This window comes from Epargyreus clarus, unplaced genomic scaffold (genome assembly GCF_041222505.1).
Source record: "Epargyreus clarus isolate Ecla_fem2 unplaced genomic scaffold, WU_Ecla_fem_2.2 ptg000024l, whole genome shotgun sequence".
Lineage (NCBI taxonomy): Eukaryota > Metazoa > Arthropoda > Insecta > Lepidoptera > Hesperiidae > Epargyreus > Epargyreus clarus.
Window position 1 is genome coordinate 13,759,007 of NW_027332231.1, and position 20,479 is coordinate 13,779,485.

The window sequence follows — 20,479 nt, forward strand, 5'->3', positions numbered from 1 at the left end:
GTTTTATGGCTTCATCCAATTTCAAGGCGGTGAAGGCAGTGAATCTTTCTATTTTACTTATCAAAAACACCGATTGAAATCAAACTTATTGAGCTACATTCGAAACAAATATAGCATTCCTTTAAATACTAAGTTTGTGTTTAATACTGTTTTGACATAATTTACATAACAGCTTGTCTAAATCCAATTCGATTGGCCATTATGACGAAGTCGGGTTGTTTGAGGTAACAACAACATTTTGCTTCAAACTGGAACAGTGACACTGTTTAGTTAAAGTTTCGATCCTAACGGGAGCGAATATAATGTGACAACGCGTTAAACACTGTATGAGTAATGGTAATTAATGTAAGCGAGCTAGCTTAACTATTTGGTATCAATAAGAATGTGGTTTATTTTATATTGATAAGTACTTGGATAGGTCAAACTGTGTTTTCACCCTTTTTAGAAACGCTAAAATTTTAAAGCAATTATTTGTTGTCGCTGTAGCCCGACTTTGACAATACAATGTTTCAATGGATATTTAATGATTGAGTCAATTGTAATTTTATATTATTTAAAATGATTATGATTCTCAATAAATACATATATAGAAAATAATTTGTTTTATTTTTCTCCTAGTAAGCCCCTTTCGTCAACTAACTTCTCAAGGAGATACTCTTTTGATTATATTATTATAGGTATGATTGATATCGAGATATTAAATTAATACGAATAAACTTAAGTAATGTATGCCAAATCAATTTTGTGGAAGATTTGGTCATGCAAGCAGTCGTCTTCTTGATAGTCGGAGGACATTAAATCTAGACGCATATAGAACTACGATCACAAATTGATTTTCACACGTTCCCAAGAGACGAAACCACTGATATTTAATGACGCCTAGTCATCAGAACCTCCTCCTTGCGTCGATGTCCTCAATGCTGAGGGTTGTGACTCCCTCCACGGGTCACCATACCCGGACTATATTGCGACAACAGTGCCGGTTCTCAGCAACGTGGATGGCTTCATGCATCTTGCTGTTAAGAGTGGTGCGAATTTAATCCGTACAGCGCATCGGACTACGTCCGCGGGGTGTCTTCCCCTGGACTTTGCCGGTGATGACTATTTTCTCGAGATTGTCGAGATCGAGAAAAAAGTCAGTCATCAGCACATTCGACGTAAAAACTCTAGCACAAACTAGTCATGTTATTGCATGGAGTGTTACTTATTGTGCCGAAGCTAAACAAGTTCTTGAGCAAATGCTTCTACAAAGAACAATAATCAGTGCACTATAAATACTTCTGTATTTCAATTATTAATTTCAGGCAAATAAAATTTACCTTTATATAAAAGGTAATAGAGTTCATAGCTCCATAGTGTTATACATATATTGCGCACGTTTGAATCAAGTTTTGGCCTGAATTAGCAGATTTGAGGACTGAAGACTATAAAAGGGAATAGAAAATAAAATACAGTTGAATTTTGAATTGACTATGTTCATTTATCACTTTAAACAAAGAATAAATACAAAAATATGACACTAATCGTAGTCGTGTCGTGGATGGAGGTTTCGAAGGGGCATGGTCGTGTCGTGATCGTAATGGACAAATTTAGAAGGCGGCGGTGAAAGTGATTAGGTACTTATAATTACTGAATTTTTAATAACAACTATGTATTATTTTTAAGTGAGTGATCGATATGAACGAATAATTAATAGTATATTCACAGATTATAGAAAAATCGCAGATAAAGAGCACTAAACTTAAAAAATATCTAGACAATGCAGCCCTGGATGCAAAAATCAAGGTACTTTATACACTTAGTTGTCTAAAATATCTATTTGTGGTATCTTTCCAAATTCCCAATGCGTATTTTTAACCAGACCCTCGAGTGGACCACGGTGTTATTAGTTTATCCTAATGTTAAGGAACGTCGAGCATGATCATTCGTGCTTCCTCCATTCATTCCTCCACTAATCCTTATTGCAGTAGTGTTGTGGAATTCTAGATTTCCCAGTAGCAAAGGATGGCGCATTTAATGTAAGTGTATTTTTTTAGTTTTTTGGTTCTCGGTTATTATACAGATGTAAGTATATCTGCGTTGTTTTCCTATAACCTGTGATTTCATCATTTGATCTTAACGAAAATACGATTCTTAAGTTTACTGTTTTACACCAAATTTGCTATTACTTAGTACCTGCTACAACTAACACATAACCATTGATATAATTTTAAATCGAAAAGAGTTTAAAGTCCAATTGTGAATCTTAATTAAAATAGGTAACATCAACATGGGTACAAATCTTCAGTATCGTTCAAGAAAAAACACTTTGAAAAAACAATATCTACACAAAGCTTTATTTTCCGTTCTGCCCCAGACCGAATATTTTAATACAGATAACTCCAAGTCTTTCTATGTAAAGATAGATAAATGTATCTTTTTTACAATTACTTTAAACCATGCAAGGCCAATTTCATAATTTTTCAATTTGATAGTTACTAAAAGTTATCTAATGTTATTTAGACAGGTTGGCGGCTTGTTTCTTCGCTTTCACCAGCTCCACCAGCTCCTTGTATCGCTTCATGCAGTCTTTTTTCGTACGGTTCGGAATACAGTCGGCAATCTTCTCCCATCGCTCAGGCGTGCTCACCGGGAATGTCTTTATCGCCTGTTCTAGCAACTCTTGCTCTGTTTTTGTCCATGTTCTGTCCTCTTTAGGCTCTTTATTAACGTCTCCGTTCATCTTGGGTTTACCCGTCCCGTTAACTAACTTCGGCGCGTCGTTCTTCGATATACTGCTGTCGTCCACATTATTTACTATCTTCTTCTTCTCCTTCTCAAACTGGTCGAAGGCTTCCTCGTTGGCCGCTTTCTTGAGACTGCTCTTAGAGAAATCTGAGCTTTGTAAGTCTTTTGCTTTTTGGAGCACCTCTTTCGCATTGAAACGCCTCTCGTCTGTGAACGTGCCGTGTTGGTTCAGAAAGTTGGCAACCACATCCCACCTCTGGTTGGTACCGGCGGGGAACAGGTTAACGGCCTTAATAAGTAATTGAGTAAGCTCTGGTGTCCATTCCACTGCTGCTTTTAATGCTGCAATCTTTTTCGCTTTCTGTTCTTCTGCCTTTTTCGTTTCAAATAACGCCCGGCGTTCGGCTTCTACCTTATCCTCTGATTCTTTTACCGTTTTTAAGAACGCATCCCTACCATTCGCTTCCAGATCTTTCATGAAATCTTGTAGTTCTACTACCTTCATCATCTCGCATATTTTTTCGACAGCGGCCATGTGTTGTACAGTTTCTTCCTCATTGCGAGCGTAGTAATTATTTGTTTTGCAAAGGTCTCGGAGGGATTTTCGTTCCTTACGGAGGTTTTTCTTCTGTTGTTCTCTCTCCGCTCTGGCGGCCTCCAGGCGTGCCCTCTCAGCTTCGTCTGCCTTTTGCTTAGCAAGCTGTGCTTCTTTCATTAATCTTTCTTCTTCTGCTTTCTTTGCTTGAACAGCATCCTGAAAATGTATAAAAAAAAAACTACTTAAAGGTTGGAAATATTGACAATACTTTTCCCATTTAAGTTCGATTACAATATATAAAATAAATAAATATTAAGTTATATGAAGTTTTGTTAACTTTGTGAGATATAAAAACAACAATTTACGAACAGATAGATGCATTGGTCATTGTATGAGGGTAAAATGCTGTCATAACATACACTACATACAATGAATTATTACTAAGAAAGTTTTTAAGATAGCAGATGAACTTATTCATAAAAAATATTATTTAAGAAACAATATATAGAGCGAATCAATACCAATCTAGGTGGTAGAACCTTACATGCACATTGGAAGCACCGCTCCTAGCTGTATATCTGTATTATGGCAATGTTAAACAATGCTGTGTTATAGTTTGAACAATGTAGTAAGGAAAAGACACTTATGTGGTGTTTTAAGTTATTACTCAGCGGTAGGAGCTCACCTGTGAGCGACCACATATAAGACTTGTAATATCTGTGGTCAATTACATGTTCATGGGTGGCAATTAGGGAATGCAATCCCGAGAGAGCGAGATCGGGATCCCGCGAGATCCCGTGTAATTTTTCGGGATCAATCCCGAAGCATAATATGACGAGATCTCGTTCGAGATTGACGGGATTGTGGAGGAACAAGTGGGAAATATTTGCAGTTTGTATATAATTGTACACCTATTTCTGCTTAATAACAGCAGTGTTAGGCGCTGCTGTGTTCCGTTTTGAAGGGTGTGGTAAGGGAGAGAGACTTTTCCGAGGCGTTCCAGCTTAGTCCTCAGGCTGACCTCAGGTAGGAATATCTAATTCTATCTGGGGTTGATTACAGATGTCCATGGGCGGCAGTAGCTACTTACCATCTGGTGGACTGCATGCTCGTCTGCTACTTCTATATTATAAAAAGAAATGGCTTATTCACGCTGTTGCCAACCTGTGTTGAGTCGGAGGGCCTTCTAAGCAGCTGGCTACATTGCAAGGGATATTAGATGCCGGTTGGCAGATAGTACACTTGATACACTTTGTTTTTTAAAAAGTTATTTTCAAAATTACCCATACACCTTTTTAATCATTAACTATTCTATACCTTGCTTTGATTATTTTAGTAAAACTGTTAATTATTTCGTTACTTTAGTTAAATTTAAGGATAAACGCTTTTGTTTCCAATAATATTTTGGTTTTATTTAACCTCACTATAAGCAACAAGCAGTTTGCATCGTTTACAGTGATGTGATTTTTTTAACTAGACGAGATCCCGAAAGTCTCGGGATCCCGCGGGATTGATATTTCTAATCCCGCGGTCTTTTTTTTTACCGCGGACTTTACGATCTCGAGTCGGGATTGCATTCACTAGTGGCAATAGCTACTTTTCATCATGAAGATCTTTTGCCACTGTTATATTTAAACATATTATGTTTTTATTTTTAGTTTTTGGGAGGACTTAAAAAAATAAGTGTATGTAGTTGATTCAAATATAGATATATAATCATACCATATTGTGTGAAAGTGTGAGTATCATACCTAAAATATTATATCTAGCAATTCTCGCCAACTTAATGGTGTCAATTTTAGTTACTGGTTTTGTAAAAATTCACTCTCTTTGTATTTCCAAAATGCACCAACTTTGTGCGATTTCAAAAATCATATTGATATTTTATTTTTACTATTTTTTATGATATAGGAGTAGCAAATGAGCATGCAGTCCACCTGATGGTAAGTGGATACTGTCACCCATGGACATCTGTAATGAACCCCAGATAGTATTTGGTATTCCTACCTGAGGTCGGCCACAGGCATTCTACTACTGCTGAGGACTTAGCGGGAACACCTCACAAAAGTATGTCTCCCTTACCACACCCTTCCAAATACTTCAATCCAATATTTTTTCAAGTTTACTTTTTTTTAATAATTCAACTTTAAATCACGGTCACTGTAAATTTCACTTAGTAAGCCATTCAAATGTCGATATCACTTAGACACGAGGACAAAGTAAATGGAAATTTAATTTCTAATTACCTGTCTGGCACGCTTTGCGGCTAACTTCTTATCCTTGTCCTCCTGCTTGAATCTCTGGATCCTCGGGTCATTAGCATAGGCCATGTCCACCAGGCTCCGTATCCTGGCCATCTCCTCCTTCTTCAGCTTGGCACGCGCCACTTTGTTCTGCTTCTCAATCCATCTCCTCTCTTCTCTGTCTGCCCCCTTTTCTTTTTCCTCCTCATCCATATAAGAAAATTCTCTCCACGAGTCAAATTCATACCAGAAAGCATAAAACCTTTCTACGAGCTCTCGGGGACTGTTCTCATCACCCAGCAGCGGTACATTCTTCTTTTCCGACCACCGAGCGTTCAATTCAAAGTATTTACCGATGGCCTTGTAGAAGCCTTCCTTCTTGATGTCATTCGTAGTGGGTACCGTGTCATCGAACAGGGGGTCAACGGAATCAAAAGATCTTCGGTTTTTGGGAGTGCCCAATATTTCATATGCCTTCGTAATACACGTGAAGTAGTCGTCGTCGCTCCGGATGTCTTCGCCCTGCGCCTTGCGCTTGTCGGGGTGGTGTTTCAATACCTTTTGGCGGTACGCGCGCTTGATGTCGTCGTCGGTGGCCTGGAACCTCAGATCTTTCATGCCGAGCACGGCGTAGTGGTCCTGCTGCTTCCATTCCTTGGGATCCAGGCTACGCAGGTACTCCACGTTGTCTTCGAAGACCACCTCCTCGGCTTTCTCCTTCGATTTCGACGTCAACAGTAATGTGTCCTCACCGTGGTACTTTATATTGTAATAGCGCAGGAACGCCGCTCCGGCGCATTCCACTTTCCGTTTCACGAATGGCCATGGTATCGCCACCACTCGGCAGCCGTTCCCCGATTCCCCTTCGGTCATTTTCTATTAGTTTTCAACAACAGTGCCTTCACTGACATAACCTCTAAACAAGGTAAACAGCAGTTTGACAACACACAACACTAATTTATATCTATTATGTACAATATCGTGCAATTGAAGTTAACTACGATAAATAAATGGCTTTTCTATTAATCAGGACGAATACATTATTAATTTTCAAAACGCGCCATATAGACAATAGATACATCAAGAAAACGTCGTCGGCGAGTGAGTGATCTGAAGAATTAAACTTCACAGTCTGTGACAGCCCGAGATGAATGAATGATTGACTTTTACCATAGAGTCCATTCCATAGATAGTAATATTCAAAGATTATAGTAACCTATATAGGAACAGAGGACTATTGGACACGGGGGCAAAGGAGATGTTTCATTTTCGGCCATCTCATGTACACTATATCTAAAAAACACGAATAATTTGTATAATTGAAGAAAAATACACATATATTTTGATAACTTAAAGTATTCCTGTTTAAAAATATTTAAAATAAGCATTCTTCATTGAAATATTAAATATGGCGGAATACTGTCAATGTCAAGTTTTCAAAACTGTCGATGTCGGTCAGGGAACCTATGTGTACCCCACACATACTCTTTGGATGTTGGTAATTCTGTATTTCGCTGTTTTTATCGTAAAGTTATTTTTACCTTCATCAGTAGGATAATATATCTATGGTTACCTTAGTACTTTACAACCTGGCTTTTGTTTTGAGTATCCCGTCATTATTTCTGAAATTAATTAATTATACAGGGTGTCCCGTAAGCACCACGACAAACTTGGGGAGAACATAGGTGAGGGTCTGACCTCTCTGTGAAAAAAAAAATACCTTAGTAAAAGTGTCACCGTTTTTGCACTATCAATTGTTTTAGATTTTTTGAGAAATTCAGCCCTCTCCATCTTCTTTCGTTAACTGCGTGCACAAATTTGGTGATGCACTGTTTATTTTTTCTGTTAAATACTATCAGATAGTTGGTCTATCATATTGAAATGTAAATTGGTTAAAAGATGTAAAGGAACCATGAAAAAAATAGGGATATTTTTAGATTTTAATTTTTTTTACTATTTTTCCCTCAACTTTGACTCGTCGCAGTGAAAAAAAATGTACTGGACTATAAGTGTACATTGCACAAAAAATATGTCCAGTTAATAGAGATTTCGAAAAGGTACCACACTTAGTATTTAAAGTTGAAGAAAAAAAGTTAAGGCCGTTTTTGCATGAAAGGGACTGAAACCAACTAAAACGTAATAATCGAGTTTTCATTTAAATTACGGTTTCTACCGACTAACAACGTGTCAGGCAGTACTAAATCACATTATTTCCTAGTTACACACTTAAAAATATCATTCTTCACTTGTAAAAAAACAATTTAGTAACTAACTAGCAAACAAAGTAATACAATTTATTAAGTCAATTTTTACCTACTTTGAAGTGTCATTTCGAAGTGAAACTTCGTACATGTATGTAATTTGAATGACAATATCATAATTTGACATCTTGGAACAGATCTGATGATGGAGCCAGCAGGTGCATGGTTCATTTCTTAGTAAATCCCTCGAGTTTGGGCTAAATTGGTAAGAGATCTACCATCCATATCCTGGCTCCATCATCAGATCGGTTCCAAGATATCAAATTATGGTATTTTCATTCAAATTACATACATGTACGAAGTTTCACTTCGAAACGACAGTTCAAAGTAGGTAAAAATTGACTTAATAAATTGTATTACTTTGTTTGCTAGTTAGTTACTAAATTGTTTTTTTACAAGTGAAGAATGATATTTTTAAGTGTGTAACTAGGAAATAATGTGATTTAGTACTGCCTGACACGTTGTGAGTCGGTAGAAACCGTAATTTAAATGAAAACTCGATTATTACGTTTTAGTTGGTTTCAGTCCCTTTCATGCAAAAACGGCCTTAACTTTTTTTCTTCAACTTTAAATACTAAGTGTGGTACCTTTTCGAAATCTCTATTAACTGGACATATTTTTTTGCGCAATGTACACTTATAGTCCAGTACATTTTTTTTTCACTGCGACGAGTCAAAGTTGAGGGAAAAATAGTAAAAAAAATTAAAATCTAAAAATATCCCTATTTTTTTCATGGTTCCTTTACATCTTTTAACCAATTTACATTTCAATATGATAGACCAACTATCTGATAGTATTTAACAGAAAAAATAAACAGTGCATCCCCAAATTTGTGCACGCAGTTAACGAAAGAAGATGGAGAGGGCTGAATTTCTCAAAAAATCTAAAACAATTGATAGTGCAAAAACGGTGACACTTTTACTAAGGTAATTTTTTTTTCCCAGAGAGGTCAGACCCTCACCTATGTTCTCCCCAAGTTTGTCGTGGTACTTACGGGACACCCTGTATATAATAATTATAACCTTTTAAATAGTATCTGGTTTTATAGATGTAAGTGACATATCAAATTAAAAAAGAAGAAGTTGTCAATTTGATATCTGTAAAAGTGGATATATACATATTATATAATATGTACTGATGAGAAGATTCCATTTCAATCCTGAATATGTTTCTGCTCTGTGCTGCTTACGATTTTGGACTGATTCTACCTTACTTGTTTACCCAGCTTATGTTTAATGGACTCTTGTGACTTTCGTGCGATCGCTGTGGATTGTGTTGACAAGGATTCAATATCATCAGGTAAAATATACATCAGTTAGTTGTATTAATCGTGAAATAATCGTTAATAATTTTAAATTAGAGAAGGTATCCTTTTTACATTTCTCTTTTTTTAGATAATTACAATAGCAAGACATGGACATTCTTGGGATGACAAAATAATCAGTTATTATTGCAACTGCATCGCCGGGCAACGAATCGTACTCGTTGGTAGCTGCGCTCACATTATGACCATTGTTTGATGTTTGGGCACATGATTGGTTGAAAAGCTACATGATTGGATGAAAATATTGATAAGGGAAGATATTGAAAATGAATTAATAATGTATCTAAGTGAAGAATAAATAAAATATTATCTAAATGTGTACTTAAAGTTGTTTCATTTACACACTTAAATGTTTTAACTAAAATAAATTGGTATAGAAGTACGTATTTTAGTATGTTTGTTTTAAGTCAAGATTTATGAAAGTAAATATAATTAATGTTTATCAAATATAGGTTTTGTTTTTCATTCTATGGAACAATACAATATTTATATATCTACACCAATTCGCGTAAAAATATATTAAAAAGTACCTATATAATGTATATAGTAAGTAAAAATAGAATGACAGATGACATTATTACGGTAATCACTACCGCCATGTTTTTCCACTGTTGTGTTGCAAGTTTAAGTGTAAATTATTGTTTTTAAACAATTAAACGAACATGATTTGAAGAAAATGAACCCCTACGAATTGCTCTTTGCATGTTTTCTTAGTTTTTAGTATAGTGTACAAAAGGTGGCCGGGAGCCCATACATTTTGAAACATCTCCTTTGTCCTACCACAAAAAATGTTAACATAAGCCCCACCCCACAATGTATAGGTTTCAAAAGTATTTTTATTTTAACCATTATTATTTGTGTATACGCGCGAGGTAAAGTTTATTAGTGGATGACTGATGGAAAAAATACTCTTCTTTAAATAATGTGCCTACAGCTAGTACGTAGCAAAAATATAGATACTTTTTGAGTGACCTAGCATGATTATATTCCTATTAGGGCAATAATAGGCTTCTGTATTCAACCACTTACATTCAATGTGTACCAAAAATCTACTCTATGATTGTATATCACAATAACCTACAATAAGGATGTCGATCTTAAAATAGATTTATGGAAATATCCACCTTGCAAACGAAAATATCGATACGTTTGACATAAAGAAATGAATTAACCTACCGAATCAATACGCGATGCCTGTATATCTACATTTTTAAACTTTAAAATACGCTACTCTTTACATATCGTTTTCTTGTTCCTTTGTCGACACTAAAATATTGGAATTGATTTTAAAAACGATCCTTTTCAACACGAATCACATAATCACATCCCTAGCAGGAAACCAATAATGCAGGGTTTCTCAAAGTTTCTTACGATCTTGGCTTATGCTAGTAAGCCATAGGGGGGATGCAACAATATGTGTGTAGTATGTAATGGTAGCTGCATTCTCTGAATTGGAATAAGATCAGAATTAAGTAATAAACTGCTTCATAAACCGACCCAATTCGCAGCAAAATCCCATCTATCACATAAATTAATAACACGTTTCGTATACAACTTGTGAGCATTTTAAAATAAAAGCCTAGAAAAACTAAATTTAGTAAACCTTACTTTATATGCATAGTAAGTTTTTAAAGGGGCGTGCCATTGTTTTGAATATCTAAGGGGACTGGCAGAGATATATGGAGATGAGAAACTTTGAGAAGCTGTGTTATAACGAATAACACCAATATAAAGAACGAATTTAGGTAACAGGCCCACAAAAAGTGAAAACCCTGTAGCGGTAAGTGGTTGTAAACCGTTTTATACCGAACGTAAAATTTAAATTAAAACTTAAAATTAAAATATGGGTCAAGATTCTGTTTTAAAGCCTGTTGTTGTTATTACCGGATTCGGCCCTTTTCAAAGATATTCGATCAACGCGAGTTGGGAAGCAGTGAAACTGGTGAATAAGGAAGAACTGGAGAAGAAGCACAACGTGCAGGTGGTGCTGCTGGAGATTCCCGTGACCTACGATCATGTGGACGAATTAGTTCCCGCTCTTTGGAAAACACATACTCCAATTGTAAGTTTTTTTAAAGTTAAGTAACCACGTAAAGTGATCACTGCCGTTGATAAACATCGGTAACAATTTAACAAACCTGAAACCGTGCCATCGAGGTCGGTATTTTTTTAATTTTGTTTTCACGCTCTTTAGTGATACCATATTGATCAGGAGGGAAACAGTTCATGAGGAGCACGGCAGTACGGAGGTTGCTAAATCTAGCAAAGGCAAAAAATAGAGCATAGCCATACCAATTCTTTCTCGAAGCCTGAAAGAATGTAAAAAAATAGGGCTATTTAAATAGTACATTAGTAATTCATACTCAGGTATGTCGCGGTATCTAAGGAATAAAGGTCTATAACTTTTTGTCTGTATGACAGGGGTGCAACTGGCCATCATAATGTTGCCAAGTTATCAAAACTACCTAAAAAGTGGAAAAAAATATGTTTTTTCTTAGCAACCTTATTATACGTAAGTAAACACCAAATGACTAACTCCTACGGTTTAAGCAGTCAGTACCCCTGCATCATCAGGGCTATGGAGTTGAAGGTTAGGTTTTTTTTATTTGTTTCTACCCACGAACCTTATTAAAATACCTAAATCACTTGAAGTGTGATGACAAAGGTAACCTTATTGCAAATCGGGCCAGTTGCATTTAAATAATCGTGAATCATAAATAAAATTCCAACGAATTGAGGACCTGGGAGTTATCATATTTTCTAAATATACAGTAGTAATGTGTAATTAATTTTCGTCTAAAAGTAACTCAGTTAGGTCTATGGTTGCTATAAATAAATTATAAATAATCTGGAAATATTTTTCATAAAATCTTAAATTAATTCTGTGACAAATTTATAAAGCCTACCTTAGTCATTTCTATATTGGGGTCTTATAAACAGAAATTTTTGCATGCATATTGTGTGTAAAGTATATTACAAATAGTAAAAACCCAATACTCAAATAATGGGATTTATCTGGGTAACTTTTAACTCTGCAATATTTTCCTTCCTGTAATCCTCGACACACTCACTTTGCTTTGAGTAATGATAAGTAACTAAAACTCATTTACTAACTCAAATTTTTGAATACAATATTAATTTAGGTTTGCTTAGTTGCTCATGGCACAGCGTAACAACTTGGTATTGGAGGAGGAGTGTTTTACTCGTCTAATATTTATTGTAAAATTTAAGTTCGTTTTTCTTTCTAGTTGATGCTTCATGCAGGAGTATCATATATGGCCAAGGAGCTGACACTAGAAATGCAAGCATACAAAAATGGGTATAAGGGTAAGGACTTCTTCGACAAGTGTCCTGCTGACTACACTTGTCCTGCAGGTGACGCTTTCGTCTTGCACACAAAGCTAGACGTTGAGAAGATATGCAAGAACTACAATGAAGTGAAAGTGGCTGAAACAACAACTGTGGCATCCAAGGATGCTGGCAGGCAAGTATAGGGCACAATGTTGGGACCAATGTACTTCTCTGAATAAAGGAAATTCGTATGGAAAAGCAGTAAAAATATTTACATGCGATTATTTTTGTTGTTTTCCTTCAATCCAATTTATAACGAATACCAATAACAAGAAATAAATAGGTAAATCAATTTGTCATTTTCTATTTCATAGAAATACTATATATTTCAGGTATCTCTGCGAGTATATCTATTACACGTCTCTGAGTATGGACAACATGAGGACCCTGTTCGTGCACGTGCCCGAAATCGACGTGTACCCCTCCGAGCGCGCCGCACGAGGCCTCGAGCACATTGTGGAGCTCTGCCTTCAACAGATACGGGAAATGGATACATGCTAGAAGCTCGCTGTCCCGAATAAGACGGAAATGTCAAGATTTCATAGGATTTCCTTGTAATAGTTATCAATGCTTTAGTAAATTATGCGTAATATAAATTTGTTTCATTTATCCTACGGCACTAGATGTATATCTAACAATGGAGTTACCAAGGCTGTTAAATAGAGAGGAATTATACAGGGTGTCCCGTAAATACCACGACAAACTTGGGAAAAACATAGGTTAGGGTCTGACCTCTCAGAGAAAGAATACCTTAGTAAAAGTGTCACCGTTTTTTGCACTATCGATTGTTTTATATATTATTTTTTTTAATTCAGCCCTCTTTATCTTCTTTAATTAACTGCGTGTACAAATTTGATGAAGCAGTGTTTATTTTCTGTTAAGTTTCAACACGACAGTTAAAAGTAGGTAAAATTTGACTTGAAAAATTGCATTACATACTTTGTTTGCTAGTTAGTTACTTAGTTGGTTTTTTACAACTGAAGAAGGATATTTTTAAGTGTCTAACTAGTCAATGATGTAATTTTGTACTGTTTGATGCATTATGACAACAAAAAAATATTTAAATATTTATATGATCGTTTTGATAATAAAATTGGTACGCAAAATATGCAATAATCATCTAATACAACGTTTTCCAACGTCTAGAAGAATTTTAATAATAATAAAAACTGATTAGAAACAGCGGAGGCCGGAGGGTAGGAAGGTCGTGAAATAGTTTTGTTACTAAACGAGTCATGACAATACAAAAGTTGAAAAAAAAACTAGTCTATCTAAATTCTACTCTAAGTAAACAAGTTTATTTACTCATCTTACAGTAGAATCTACCTCTTCATCAATGCTGGCGCCCCGATGGGGCGGCTGCCTACCGCCGGCTCCCGAATGAAAATATAAGCAAAAGGTCAATGTTCTTCCAAGGCTTTAAGCCTCAGAGGTCTAAACGTACCAATTAATTATGGTGTTTCATTGACTTTAAAAAATATTTTCTCGATCACTACATCATTTCATTAATTCTTTTCAATATTACTTATACATACCAGAACACCAACTGCAGGAAACCAACAACGAACCCATTACCAACATATCGAGCAAAATCAGCTGACTGGCCAAGTAAAAAGTCAAAACAAACGTCAAGTGAAATTTAGTAAATGTCAAAACACAATAGCGGTAGGTGGTTTTGAACCATTTTATAGCGAACGTTAAATATTTAGTATAGTTCAAACTGAAATATGGGTGACGATTTAGATTCTTTTTTTAAACCTATAGTCCTTATTACTGGATTCGGTCCTTTTATAAAGCACCCTGTTAATGCAAGTTGGGAAGCGGTGAAACTGGTGAATAAGGAGGAATTGGAGAAGAAGCACAATGTGGAGGTGGTGCTGCTGGAGATCCCCGTTACCTACGATAATGTGGACGAGTTCGTTCCCGCGCTTTGGGAAACACACACTCCTATTGTAAGTTGAAAGCAGCAGAATAATTCTCCAATATTTAGACGTACTTTACGTATATTTCGTGCTCTGTTGATATCGTATAAATAAGGTGAAAACCAAAAAAAGTAGTACCAAAAGCGAGGTAGTTTTTGTTTATATTTTCTTATTTATTTATTTATTCACAACTTACATCTAACATTAAAGGAAAAAAAACCTAATGCGTTCAAACTTACATAGGAAATAGATACGTTCAAATTACATCAAATACATTAAATATTATATGAATAAAATTTCATTAAGGTAAATCAAATATTTTAGATGTCTTCGGAAAAATGAATACTAGCACCATACTTGCCCTAATACCTACTGTAACTAATTCCGTAATGCCACAAGCAATTTGCTTTAGGTCTAGAAGCAATGATGTCAAACTCGGTCTTACAATGATCAAAGGTTCAAATCCCAGACATGCCAAGGAATCAAAATATGATATAATATAACCATCATATAAGTATGTATGCAATACTATCTACAAAAAATGCTCTTATTAAATAATTGAATAATATCATACAGTATTTACAATTTATTTTTTTAAACATCTTTACATGGCAGGGTGTACCAAATTTTTAGTAAATAAATATAGTTCAAAAACTAAAAAACACGCTTTTATGATAAAATTAACTAAAAAGTAGAAAACCTAAATGAATCTAGGAATCAATTAAGGAACAGTAAATAGTATAATTGTGAAATAAATCTACAAAGTTTGAACGAAATCTGGCCGTTTAAAGTGGGTCAAAATCGCGCCCAAAGAAGTCGGTTACAAACATACAAACAAACATACAAACATACAGGTGAAGCTAATAAAAAGCGTGTAAAAAGAAAGCAAAGGAAGAAAAAAAAGAAAAATTCATACTTGATCACACCCTTTTCAGTCAAGATTTACTAATAATTTAGGGCTCATACTGCAATACCAAAAGAACTTGGTAGTGCAGAAATACCATTGTTTATTCCATCATATTTAAGCTAAATAAGCATGTCCTTCTTTTCCAGTTAATGCTCCATGTAGGAGTATCAGGCTTAGCCAAGGAGCTGACCCTAGAATTACAAGCCCACAAGAAGGGATATCAGCGGCAGGATTACTTCGACAAGTGCCCTCCTAACCACAGTTGCCCTGCAGATGGGGCTATTCGCCTGCACACCAAGCTGGATGTTGAGAGGATTTGCCAGGAGTACAATGAAGCCAAGGTGGCTGAAACAACAGCTGTTACATCCAAGGATGCTGGCAGGTAAGTCAGACAGTGTTTTTGTGACAAAGCCATGAAGGATTCTTTACAATGTTTTCCTTTAAATTCAAATATATGTAGGTATATAATTTTGAAAAATATTACTAGTTTAAAATCCAGTCAATTTTTTCTACAAGCATGGGAAATGATCTTGGGACCTCTAGAATGCCTCTTTTCTAATTATTCTACATGACTATCACTTTATACATATATTTCTGCCTAATTTATAACAAGATAATATCTTGTTATAAATAATATATACTATATAGTTTCTATTATCTCCCAAATGAATTAGAAATAAAAATTTAGATCTTTACATCTTTAGCACAATGCACACCCTTATCAAAATGCTTTTTCCAAGATAACAGAAGGATGTGTGCAATGATGGATTATGTGGCAAATTCAATATGTGTTCAACTTATTGCGAATTTAATTCAAAATACACACAATTTACCTGTCGTATGAAATGTACTATCGTAATTTAAGACCAATCTACAAAGTAGTTGATAAAGGCCATATAAAGGCAAACAACAATGTTAGGTGCCACCATAACAGGCATTCTACAAATCAGAACAATAGATTAAATAGAATAGAAACTTCTTATTAGGTGCTTATAATAACATTAAAATAACGTTAGTAATACGGAACTTGTACGTATTTCAGGTATCTCTGCGAGTACATCTACTACACGTCTCTTAGTACGGACAACACGCGGACCCTGTTCGTGCACGTGCCTGACATGGATGTGTATCCCTCGGAGCGCGCCGCGAGAGGCATCGAGCACATCGTGGGGCTCTGCCTCCGACAGATACGGGAGATGGACTCTAGCAAGGAAGTCGCCAAAAAGATGGAAAATGTTAAAATTGACGAGAACAAGATATAGATTACCACTAATGGGTGCACCAATGTATTAATACATTGGTGCACCCATGGACGTAGCTTCGATAAGGGTCGATAATAGAATGGCCTAGTCGAAGTCCGTGAAAAAAATATTCTCTGAAATTTGTTTAGCGGAAACGCTAAATCCTCCCATTATATTTTTTCTAAAACTCTTTCCCCCTTATATACGCCCATGGGTACACACCGAAATGAAATATTACGAAAGTTTCAAAATGTCGAAATGTTACATTCCATAAATAGAGAAATCGTTCAACAGGTACGACCCATGGATTAGATAGGTGTTTTTGAATGACATGTAAATAAATACCTCTTATCGCCTTAAGGCCATCATAGATAAGGTAGCCTCGCAGAACACATTACATACAATGTAACACAAATTGCACTTGTGTACATTTCGTCATTACATAAACATGTAGAATTTTGTGGTGTTAAATTTTATACTGAACAGCTCAATATAAATGCCATTTAATTTTACAAGCCATTAATATTTGTGTTTTACTGAACACATCTATACCTACATAAATAATATTTAGGTAACACCTCTTCTGATCTTAGGATTGGAGTCCTGTGTATCAGGTCAGTTACAGGTGCAATTCTTGAGGACTAAGCTGGGACACTTTCTTATAGCATATCTAATGAGAACTTTTCAAAAAAGCATTGACAGCTATATTATCGCCTACTGTATAATAGCATAGCAAATAGATTTAGCAGTGGTTCCATCATACTCCAACCACAAAGGATTCTTTCTTAAAGCCAAAATATATGCATATATTTTGTAACTTTTATAATCATTAAACAATGTTTGTTTGTATTAGATAAATGTAAGTTATTTTAATATAATTATACAAAATGTTGTTTCACTGTTGATCACTATATAATTTTATTGTAAATAAATCATTATTGTTATTTTCAATTGTTTTACTGTAAGGGGTGTATTAAACTTATAGATTATTGTGTAGTAGTGTTGGTCAAGCATGGTCACATTCCTTTTGCTGTACTACTGCAGTACAGGGTTATATCCTAGCAGGTTTTACATCGATGGTGTCAGAATCAAACAATAAATAGCATATAAACAAGTTTATTAGCTCATCTTAGTCTAATCCTCCTCCTCGTCATTGGTGGCGCCACCAGCCTGTCCCTTGCGGAGGTTCTTCCTCTTGACGCGGCCAGGGCGGCCGCCACCGAACGGAGACTTCAGGGAGAAGTCGATGTGCTTGCCGGAGTCCAAACGTACGATGAACGATGGGATGTTCACTACTTGCTTGCGGACACTGGAAATAACAATTTTGTTGTTATTATTACATTTTAACCACTAGAGAACGCGTCAAGTGTCGTAACTGGTATTCCTACGTTGTTTGGTACCTAATTTCCTGTAATATGTCTGAATTTAGTCGTTTTATTATAAAATATAAAAACAAAATGTATCCTTGTAATTTGGGTAACAGATTATCCACCACATGTAACCAATTTACTTGCATCAAAACATGTATAATTTACATCAGGATATAAAAAATTCGAACCTTACTCTTTCTGTATAAGTCTCATCAAATTTATAATAAAAGTTTCTTATACATTACCTGTAGAAGCTCAAATTGAGCATATATAATTTTCAAGACATTGATTCAACACAAGGTTGAAATCAAGTGGTCTGTTAGAATATAAGTTTGGTCAGAGGCTGCAGCCCAGTCGTGACCGCACGTGATTCACCTGCATTTGACATGATGGTCATAAACACTTAAACATGTAATGTAATACACAGGATCAGATTCAAAATCTTTCATTCTTGCATACTTTCATAGTTAATGCTTTGAAAATTATATCATATAGCAATGCAATAAACAATTTGTACCCAATAATAAGTAGTGAAATATTTTGCTCAATCCATATGTATAAGTTATGATTTTATGAATATTATTTTACATAGATAATTTAATTTCCACACTTAACTTCAACTGTTGATAAAAATTGTAACATTTGCTTTATAGATTTCATTTATATTAGCAAATTTTTCATTACCTAGCAAGTAATTTCTTTACATAAAACAAATTACCAAATATGTTGAGCCTTACCGAATGTGCCTCTGTCTGATGAGGATACGTGCATGATGGATGGACTTGGCGAGACCAGCCTTGAACACCTGAGTCTGCAGGCGGCGCTCCAAGAAGTCCTCAATCTTCAGACCGAGCACGTAATCGAGCTTCATCTGCTTCTCATCCAGCACTCCGATCCTCACCAGACGACGGAGAAGCGCATTGCCTGTAAAGATAGTTATGTCAACAAAGTAGGGTTTATGTAGGTATTATGTATGTGTGTTATTATATCAGTTACTTGTGTTAGTCAACATGCTGTTTTCAGACAAGAGGTTGCCAGATATTTATCATCATATCAGAATAAACTAGAATGGTAGTTTAGTAGAAGAAACTAGCACATAATACAATTGTCTGAATTGACACAAATTTCTTAAATTTAAGTTTTAGGTAAAATATTTAAATTTTACCCAAAACCATTAGTATGAATACAAAATATGATAAACTATTTTACATTTAATTAGTTCTAAATAAAGTAAAACAAAAATTTTATAATAGGAAATGCAAATTTTAATATATATAAGAGTTTTATTGTTTTATCTTATTTACCTTCAAACAATCTCTTGGGGTCCTTCTCTTCCAAGGTGAGCAGCTCACGGGCAGCCTTACGGATGCGGGCGAGGGTGTACTTCACCCTCCACACTTCACGCTTGTTCCTAAGACCATATTCACCAATGATCTTCAACTCCTGGTCGAGACGGGCCTTCTCGAACGGACGACGAGGAGTGACGTAGGTCTTGGAGAAGACCGAGGGTACCCGGTTGTTCACCATGATGGCGAGCTATAGGTTATAAGGCCGATTAGTTATTCGAACCACAGCCATCGACATTAGACTTACCAATGAATGATTATCAGGTCTATGTTAAAAATAAAACTACTACAAAATTAAGGGTATTGAGGGTTGTTCTGTAGCCACGAACCGTTGCAAACACACACAACCAAAGCTACTTGGTTTGTTGAGCTTGGGAATCTGGGTCCAGGGACATGCTGTAGCCTTCGTGTCCACTCACGACGCCTATTGAGGCCGCCGAGATCTACTTAAAGGCAATTAACTTAGCAACGCCGAGTATGAATGTTGGAAGCGAGTAGTTAACTAGCTTACGACCCGCGTGGCGTACCGTTCGGACGCGCAGAAAGTTCCGGGTTCAATCCCCGGCAAGATAAATATCAGAATATTGGTATTTGTTCCCGAGTCTGGTTGTTTGGGTATTAATACCAATAATTTTCATCGTATTATATGTGATTTCTACTAATACGACATGCGGTGCTGTCAACATGCGGTACACATAATAAGCACGTGGACGCCGCGGCCAAGACTATTTTTCTTTAAGAATTTTAGGATCATCATATTATGTACAATGGTCATATTTTGTTGGTTATAAATCGTCGAAGTCGTTTATACGTAGGCAAACATTAAAGATAAAAGTTTACAGCTTACCTTAGATTACAAATTGATTAATTGAAATACTTCGACGTCTTTATAACAAACTTTATAGGTTATTTTGATCATACCTGTCGTCATGTCTACTATACGTATCGTACAAACTACAAATCCACCGTAATCACACCAATAATAACACTTCCAACGATCATGTACTCGAAAACACTAACAACTTAGAATATTTCATACATATTAACAAATATTTTCTAATGAATTACAGTAATTTTGGGAGAAATTAAATAAAACACGCACCTTCCACTACAGCGGCTCGCTGGAAAAGAAACAAATCTATCAATGTCAAATCAAAGTGTCAGTGTCATTTTAAAAGACTATTTATAAATCCACCACAGACTATTTTAGATACTGAAAAAATATATACAAAGAAACCATAGATAAAAC

At 35.6% G+C, this 20,479-nt stretch overlaps 4 protein-coding genes across 10 annotated transcripts; 2 read left to right on the top strand and 2 right to left on the bottom strand.

Moving 5' to 3' along the window:
* Positions 1 to 1,454: 1,454 nt before the first annotated feature.
* LOC140752616 (dnaJ homolog subfamily C member 2) lies at positions 1,455 to 6,650 on the bottom strand. The gene is made up of 2 exons (XM_073086981.1): positions 5,512 to 6,650; positions 1,455 to 3,481 (listed from the first exon to the last, which is right to left on the bottom strand). The coding sequence occupies exons 1-2, from the start codon at positions 6,379 to 6,381 to the stop codon at positions 2,495 to 2,497; spliced, it is 1,857 nt and encodes a 618-aa protein (XP_072943082.1). The 5' UTR covers positions 6,382 to 6,650; the 3' UTR covers positions 1,455 to 2,494.
* An 89-nt stretch (positions 6,651 to 6,739) lies between these two features.
* LOC140752617 (pyroglutamyl-peptidase 1-like) lies at positions 6,740 to 13,248 on the top strand. 7 transcript variants are annotated; one of them, XM_073086988.1, is made up of 5 exons: positions 6,740 to 6,762; positions 9,864 to 9,923; positions 10,999 to 11,155; positions 12,342 to 12,577; positions 12,777 to 13,247. In XM_073086988.1, exons 2-5 carry the CDS (start codon positions 9,907 to 9,909, stop codon positions 12,943 to 12,945), a joined length of 579 nt encoding a protein of 192 aa, XP_072943089.1. In that variant the 5' UTR covers positions 6,740 to 6,762; positions 9,864 to 9,906; the 3' UTR covers positions 12,946 to 13,247. The 7 variants fall into 7 exon arrangements, with proteins under 7 accessions (XP_072943089.1, XP_072943088.1, XP_072943090.1 ...); XM_073086987.1 differs by having other exon boundaries at positions 6,746 to 6,762; positions 9,864 to 9,965; positions 12,777 to 13,248; XM_073086989.1 differs by having other exon boundaries at positions 6,746 to 6,762; positions 9,864 to 9,914.
* Positions 13,249 to 14,027: 779 nt separating this feature from the next.
* LOC140752117 (pyroglutamyl-peptidase 1) lies at positions 14,028 to 16,545 on the top strand. Its single transcript, XM_073086296.1, has 3 exons — positions 14,028 to 14,396; positions 15,420 to 15,655; positions 16,316 to 16,545. The coding sequence occupies exons 1-3, from the start codon at positions 14,172 to 14,174 to the stop codon at positions 16,533 to 16,535; spliced, it is 681 nt and encodes a 226-aa protein (XP_072942397.1). The 5' UTR covers positions 14,028 to 14,171; the 3' UTR covers positions 16,536 to 16,545.
* A 1,069-nt stretch (positions 16,546 to 17,614) lies between these two features.
* Positions 17,615 to 20,453, bottom strand: RpS9 (ribosomal protein S9). Its single transcript, XM_073086297.1, has 4 exons — positions 20,333 to 20,453; positions 19,189 to 19,420; positions 18,622 to 18,808; positions 17,615 to 17,823 (listed from the first exon to the last, which is right to left on the bottom strand). The coding sequence occupies exons 2-4, from the start codon at positions 19,409 to 19,411 to the stop codon at positions 17,649 to 17,651; spliced, it is 585 nt and encodes a 194-aa protein (XP_072942398.1). The 5' UTR covers positions 19,412 to 19,420; positions 20,333 to 20,453; the 3' UTR covers positions 17,615 to 17,648.
* Between the last annotated feature and the right edge of the window lie 26 nt (positions 20,454 to 20,479).

What these genes read in the sequence shown, in the direction of transcription:
- LOC140752616 (XM_073086981.1), bottom strand. Translation starts at nt 6,381, where the DNA reads ATGACCGAAGGGGAATCGGGGAACGGCTGCCGAGTGGTGGCGATACCA. An exon ending in CCGCAAAGCGTGCCAGACAG is followed by an intron (nt 3,482 to 5,511) that starts GTAATTAGAAAT and finishes ATACATTTTCAG; the next exon opens with GATGCTGTTCAAGCAAAGAA.
- LOC140752617 (XM_073086984.1), top strand. Translation starts at nt 10,937, where the DNA reads ATGGGTCAAGATTCTGTTTTAAAGCCTGTTGTTGTTATTACCGGATTC. An exon ending in GGAAAACACATACTCCAATT is followed by an intron (nt 11,156 to 12,341) that starts GTAAGTTTTTTT and finishes TTTTCTTTCTAG; the next exon opens with TTGATGCTTCATGCAGGAGT. An exon ending in GCATCCAAGGATGCTGGCAG is followed by an intron (nt 12,578 to 12,776) that starts GCAAGTATAGGG and finishes TATATATTTCAG; the next exon opens with GTATCTCTGCGAGTATATCT.
- LOC140752117 (XM_073086296.1), top strand. Translation starts at nt 14,172, where the DNA reads ATGGGTGACGATTTAGATTCTTTTTTTAAACCTATAGTCCTTATTACT. An exon ending in GGGAAACACACACTCCTATT is followed by an intron (nt 14,397 to 15,419) that starts GTAAGTTGAAAG and finishes CTTCTTTTCCAG; the next exon opens with TTAATGCTCCATGTAGGAGT. An exon ending in ACATCCAAGGATGCTGGCAG is followed by an intron (nt 15,656 to 16,315) that starts GTAAGTCAGACA and finishes TACGTATTTCAG; the next exon opens with GTATCTCTGCGAGTACATCT.
- RpS9 (XM_073086297.1), bottom strand. Translation starts at nt 19,411, where the DNA reads ATGGTGAACAACCGGGTACCCTCGGTCTTCTCCAAGACCTACGTCACT. An exon ending in CCCCAAGAGATTGTTTGAAG is followed by an intron (nt 18,809 to 19,188) that starts GTAAATAAGATA and finishes CTATCTTTACAG; the next exon opens with GCAATGCGCTTCTCCGTCGT. An exon ending in ATCAGACAGAGGCACATTCG is followed by an intron (nt 17,824 to 18,621) that starts GTAAGGCTCAAC and finishes TGTTATTTCCAG; the next exon opens with TGTCCGCAAGCAAGTAGTGA.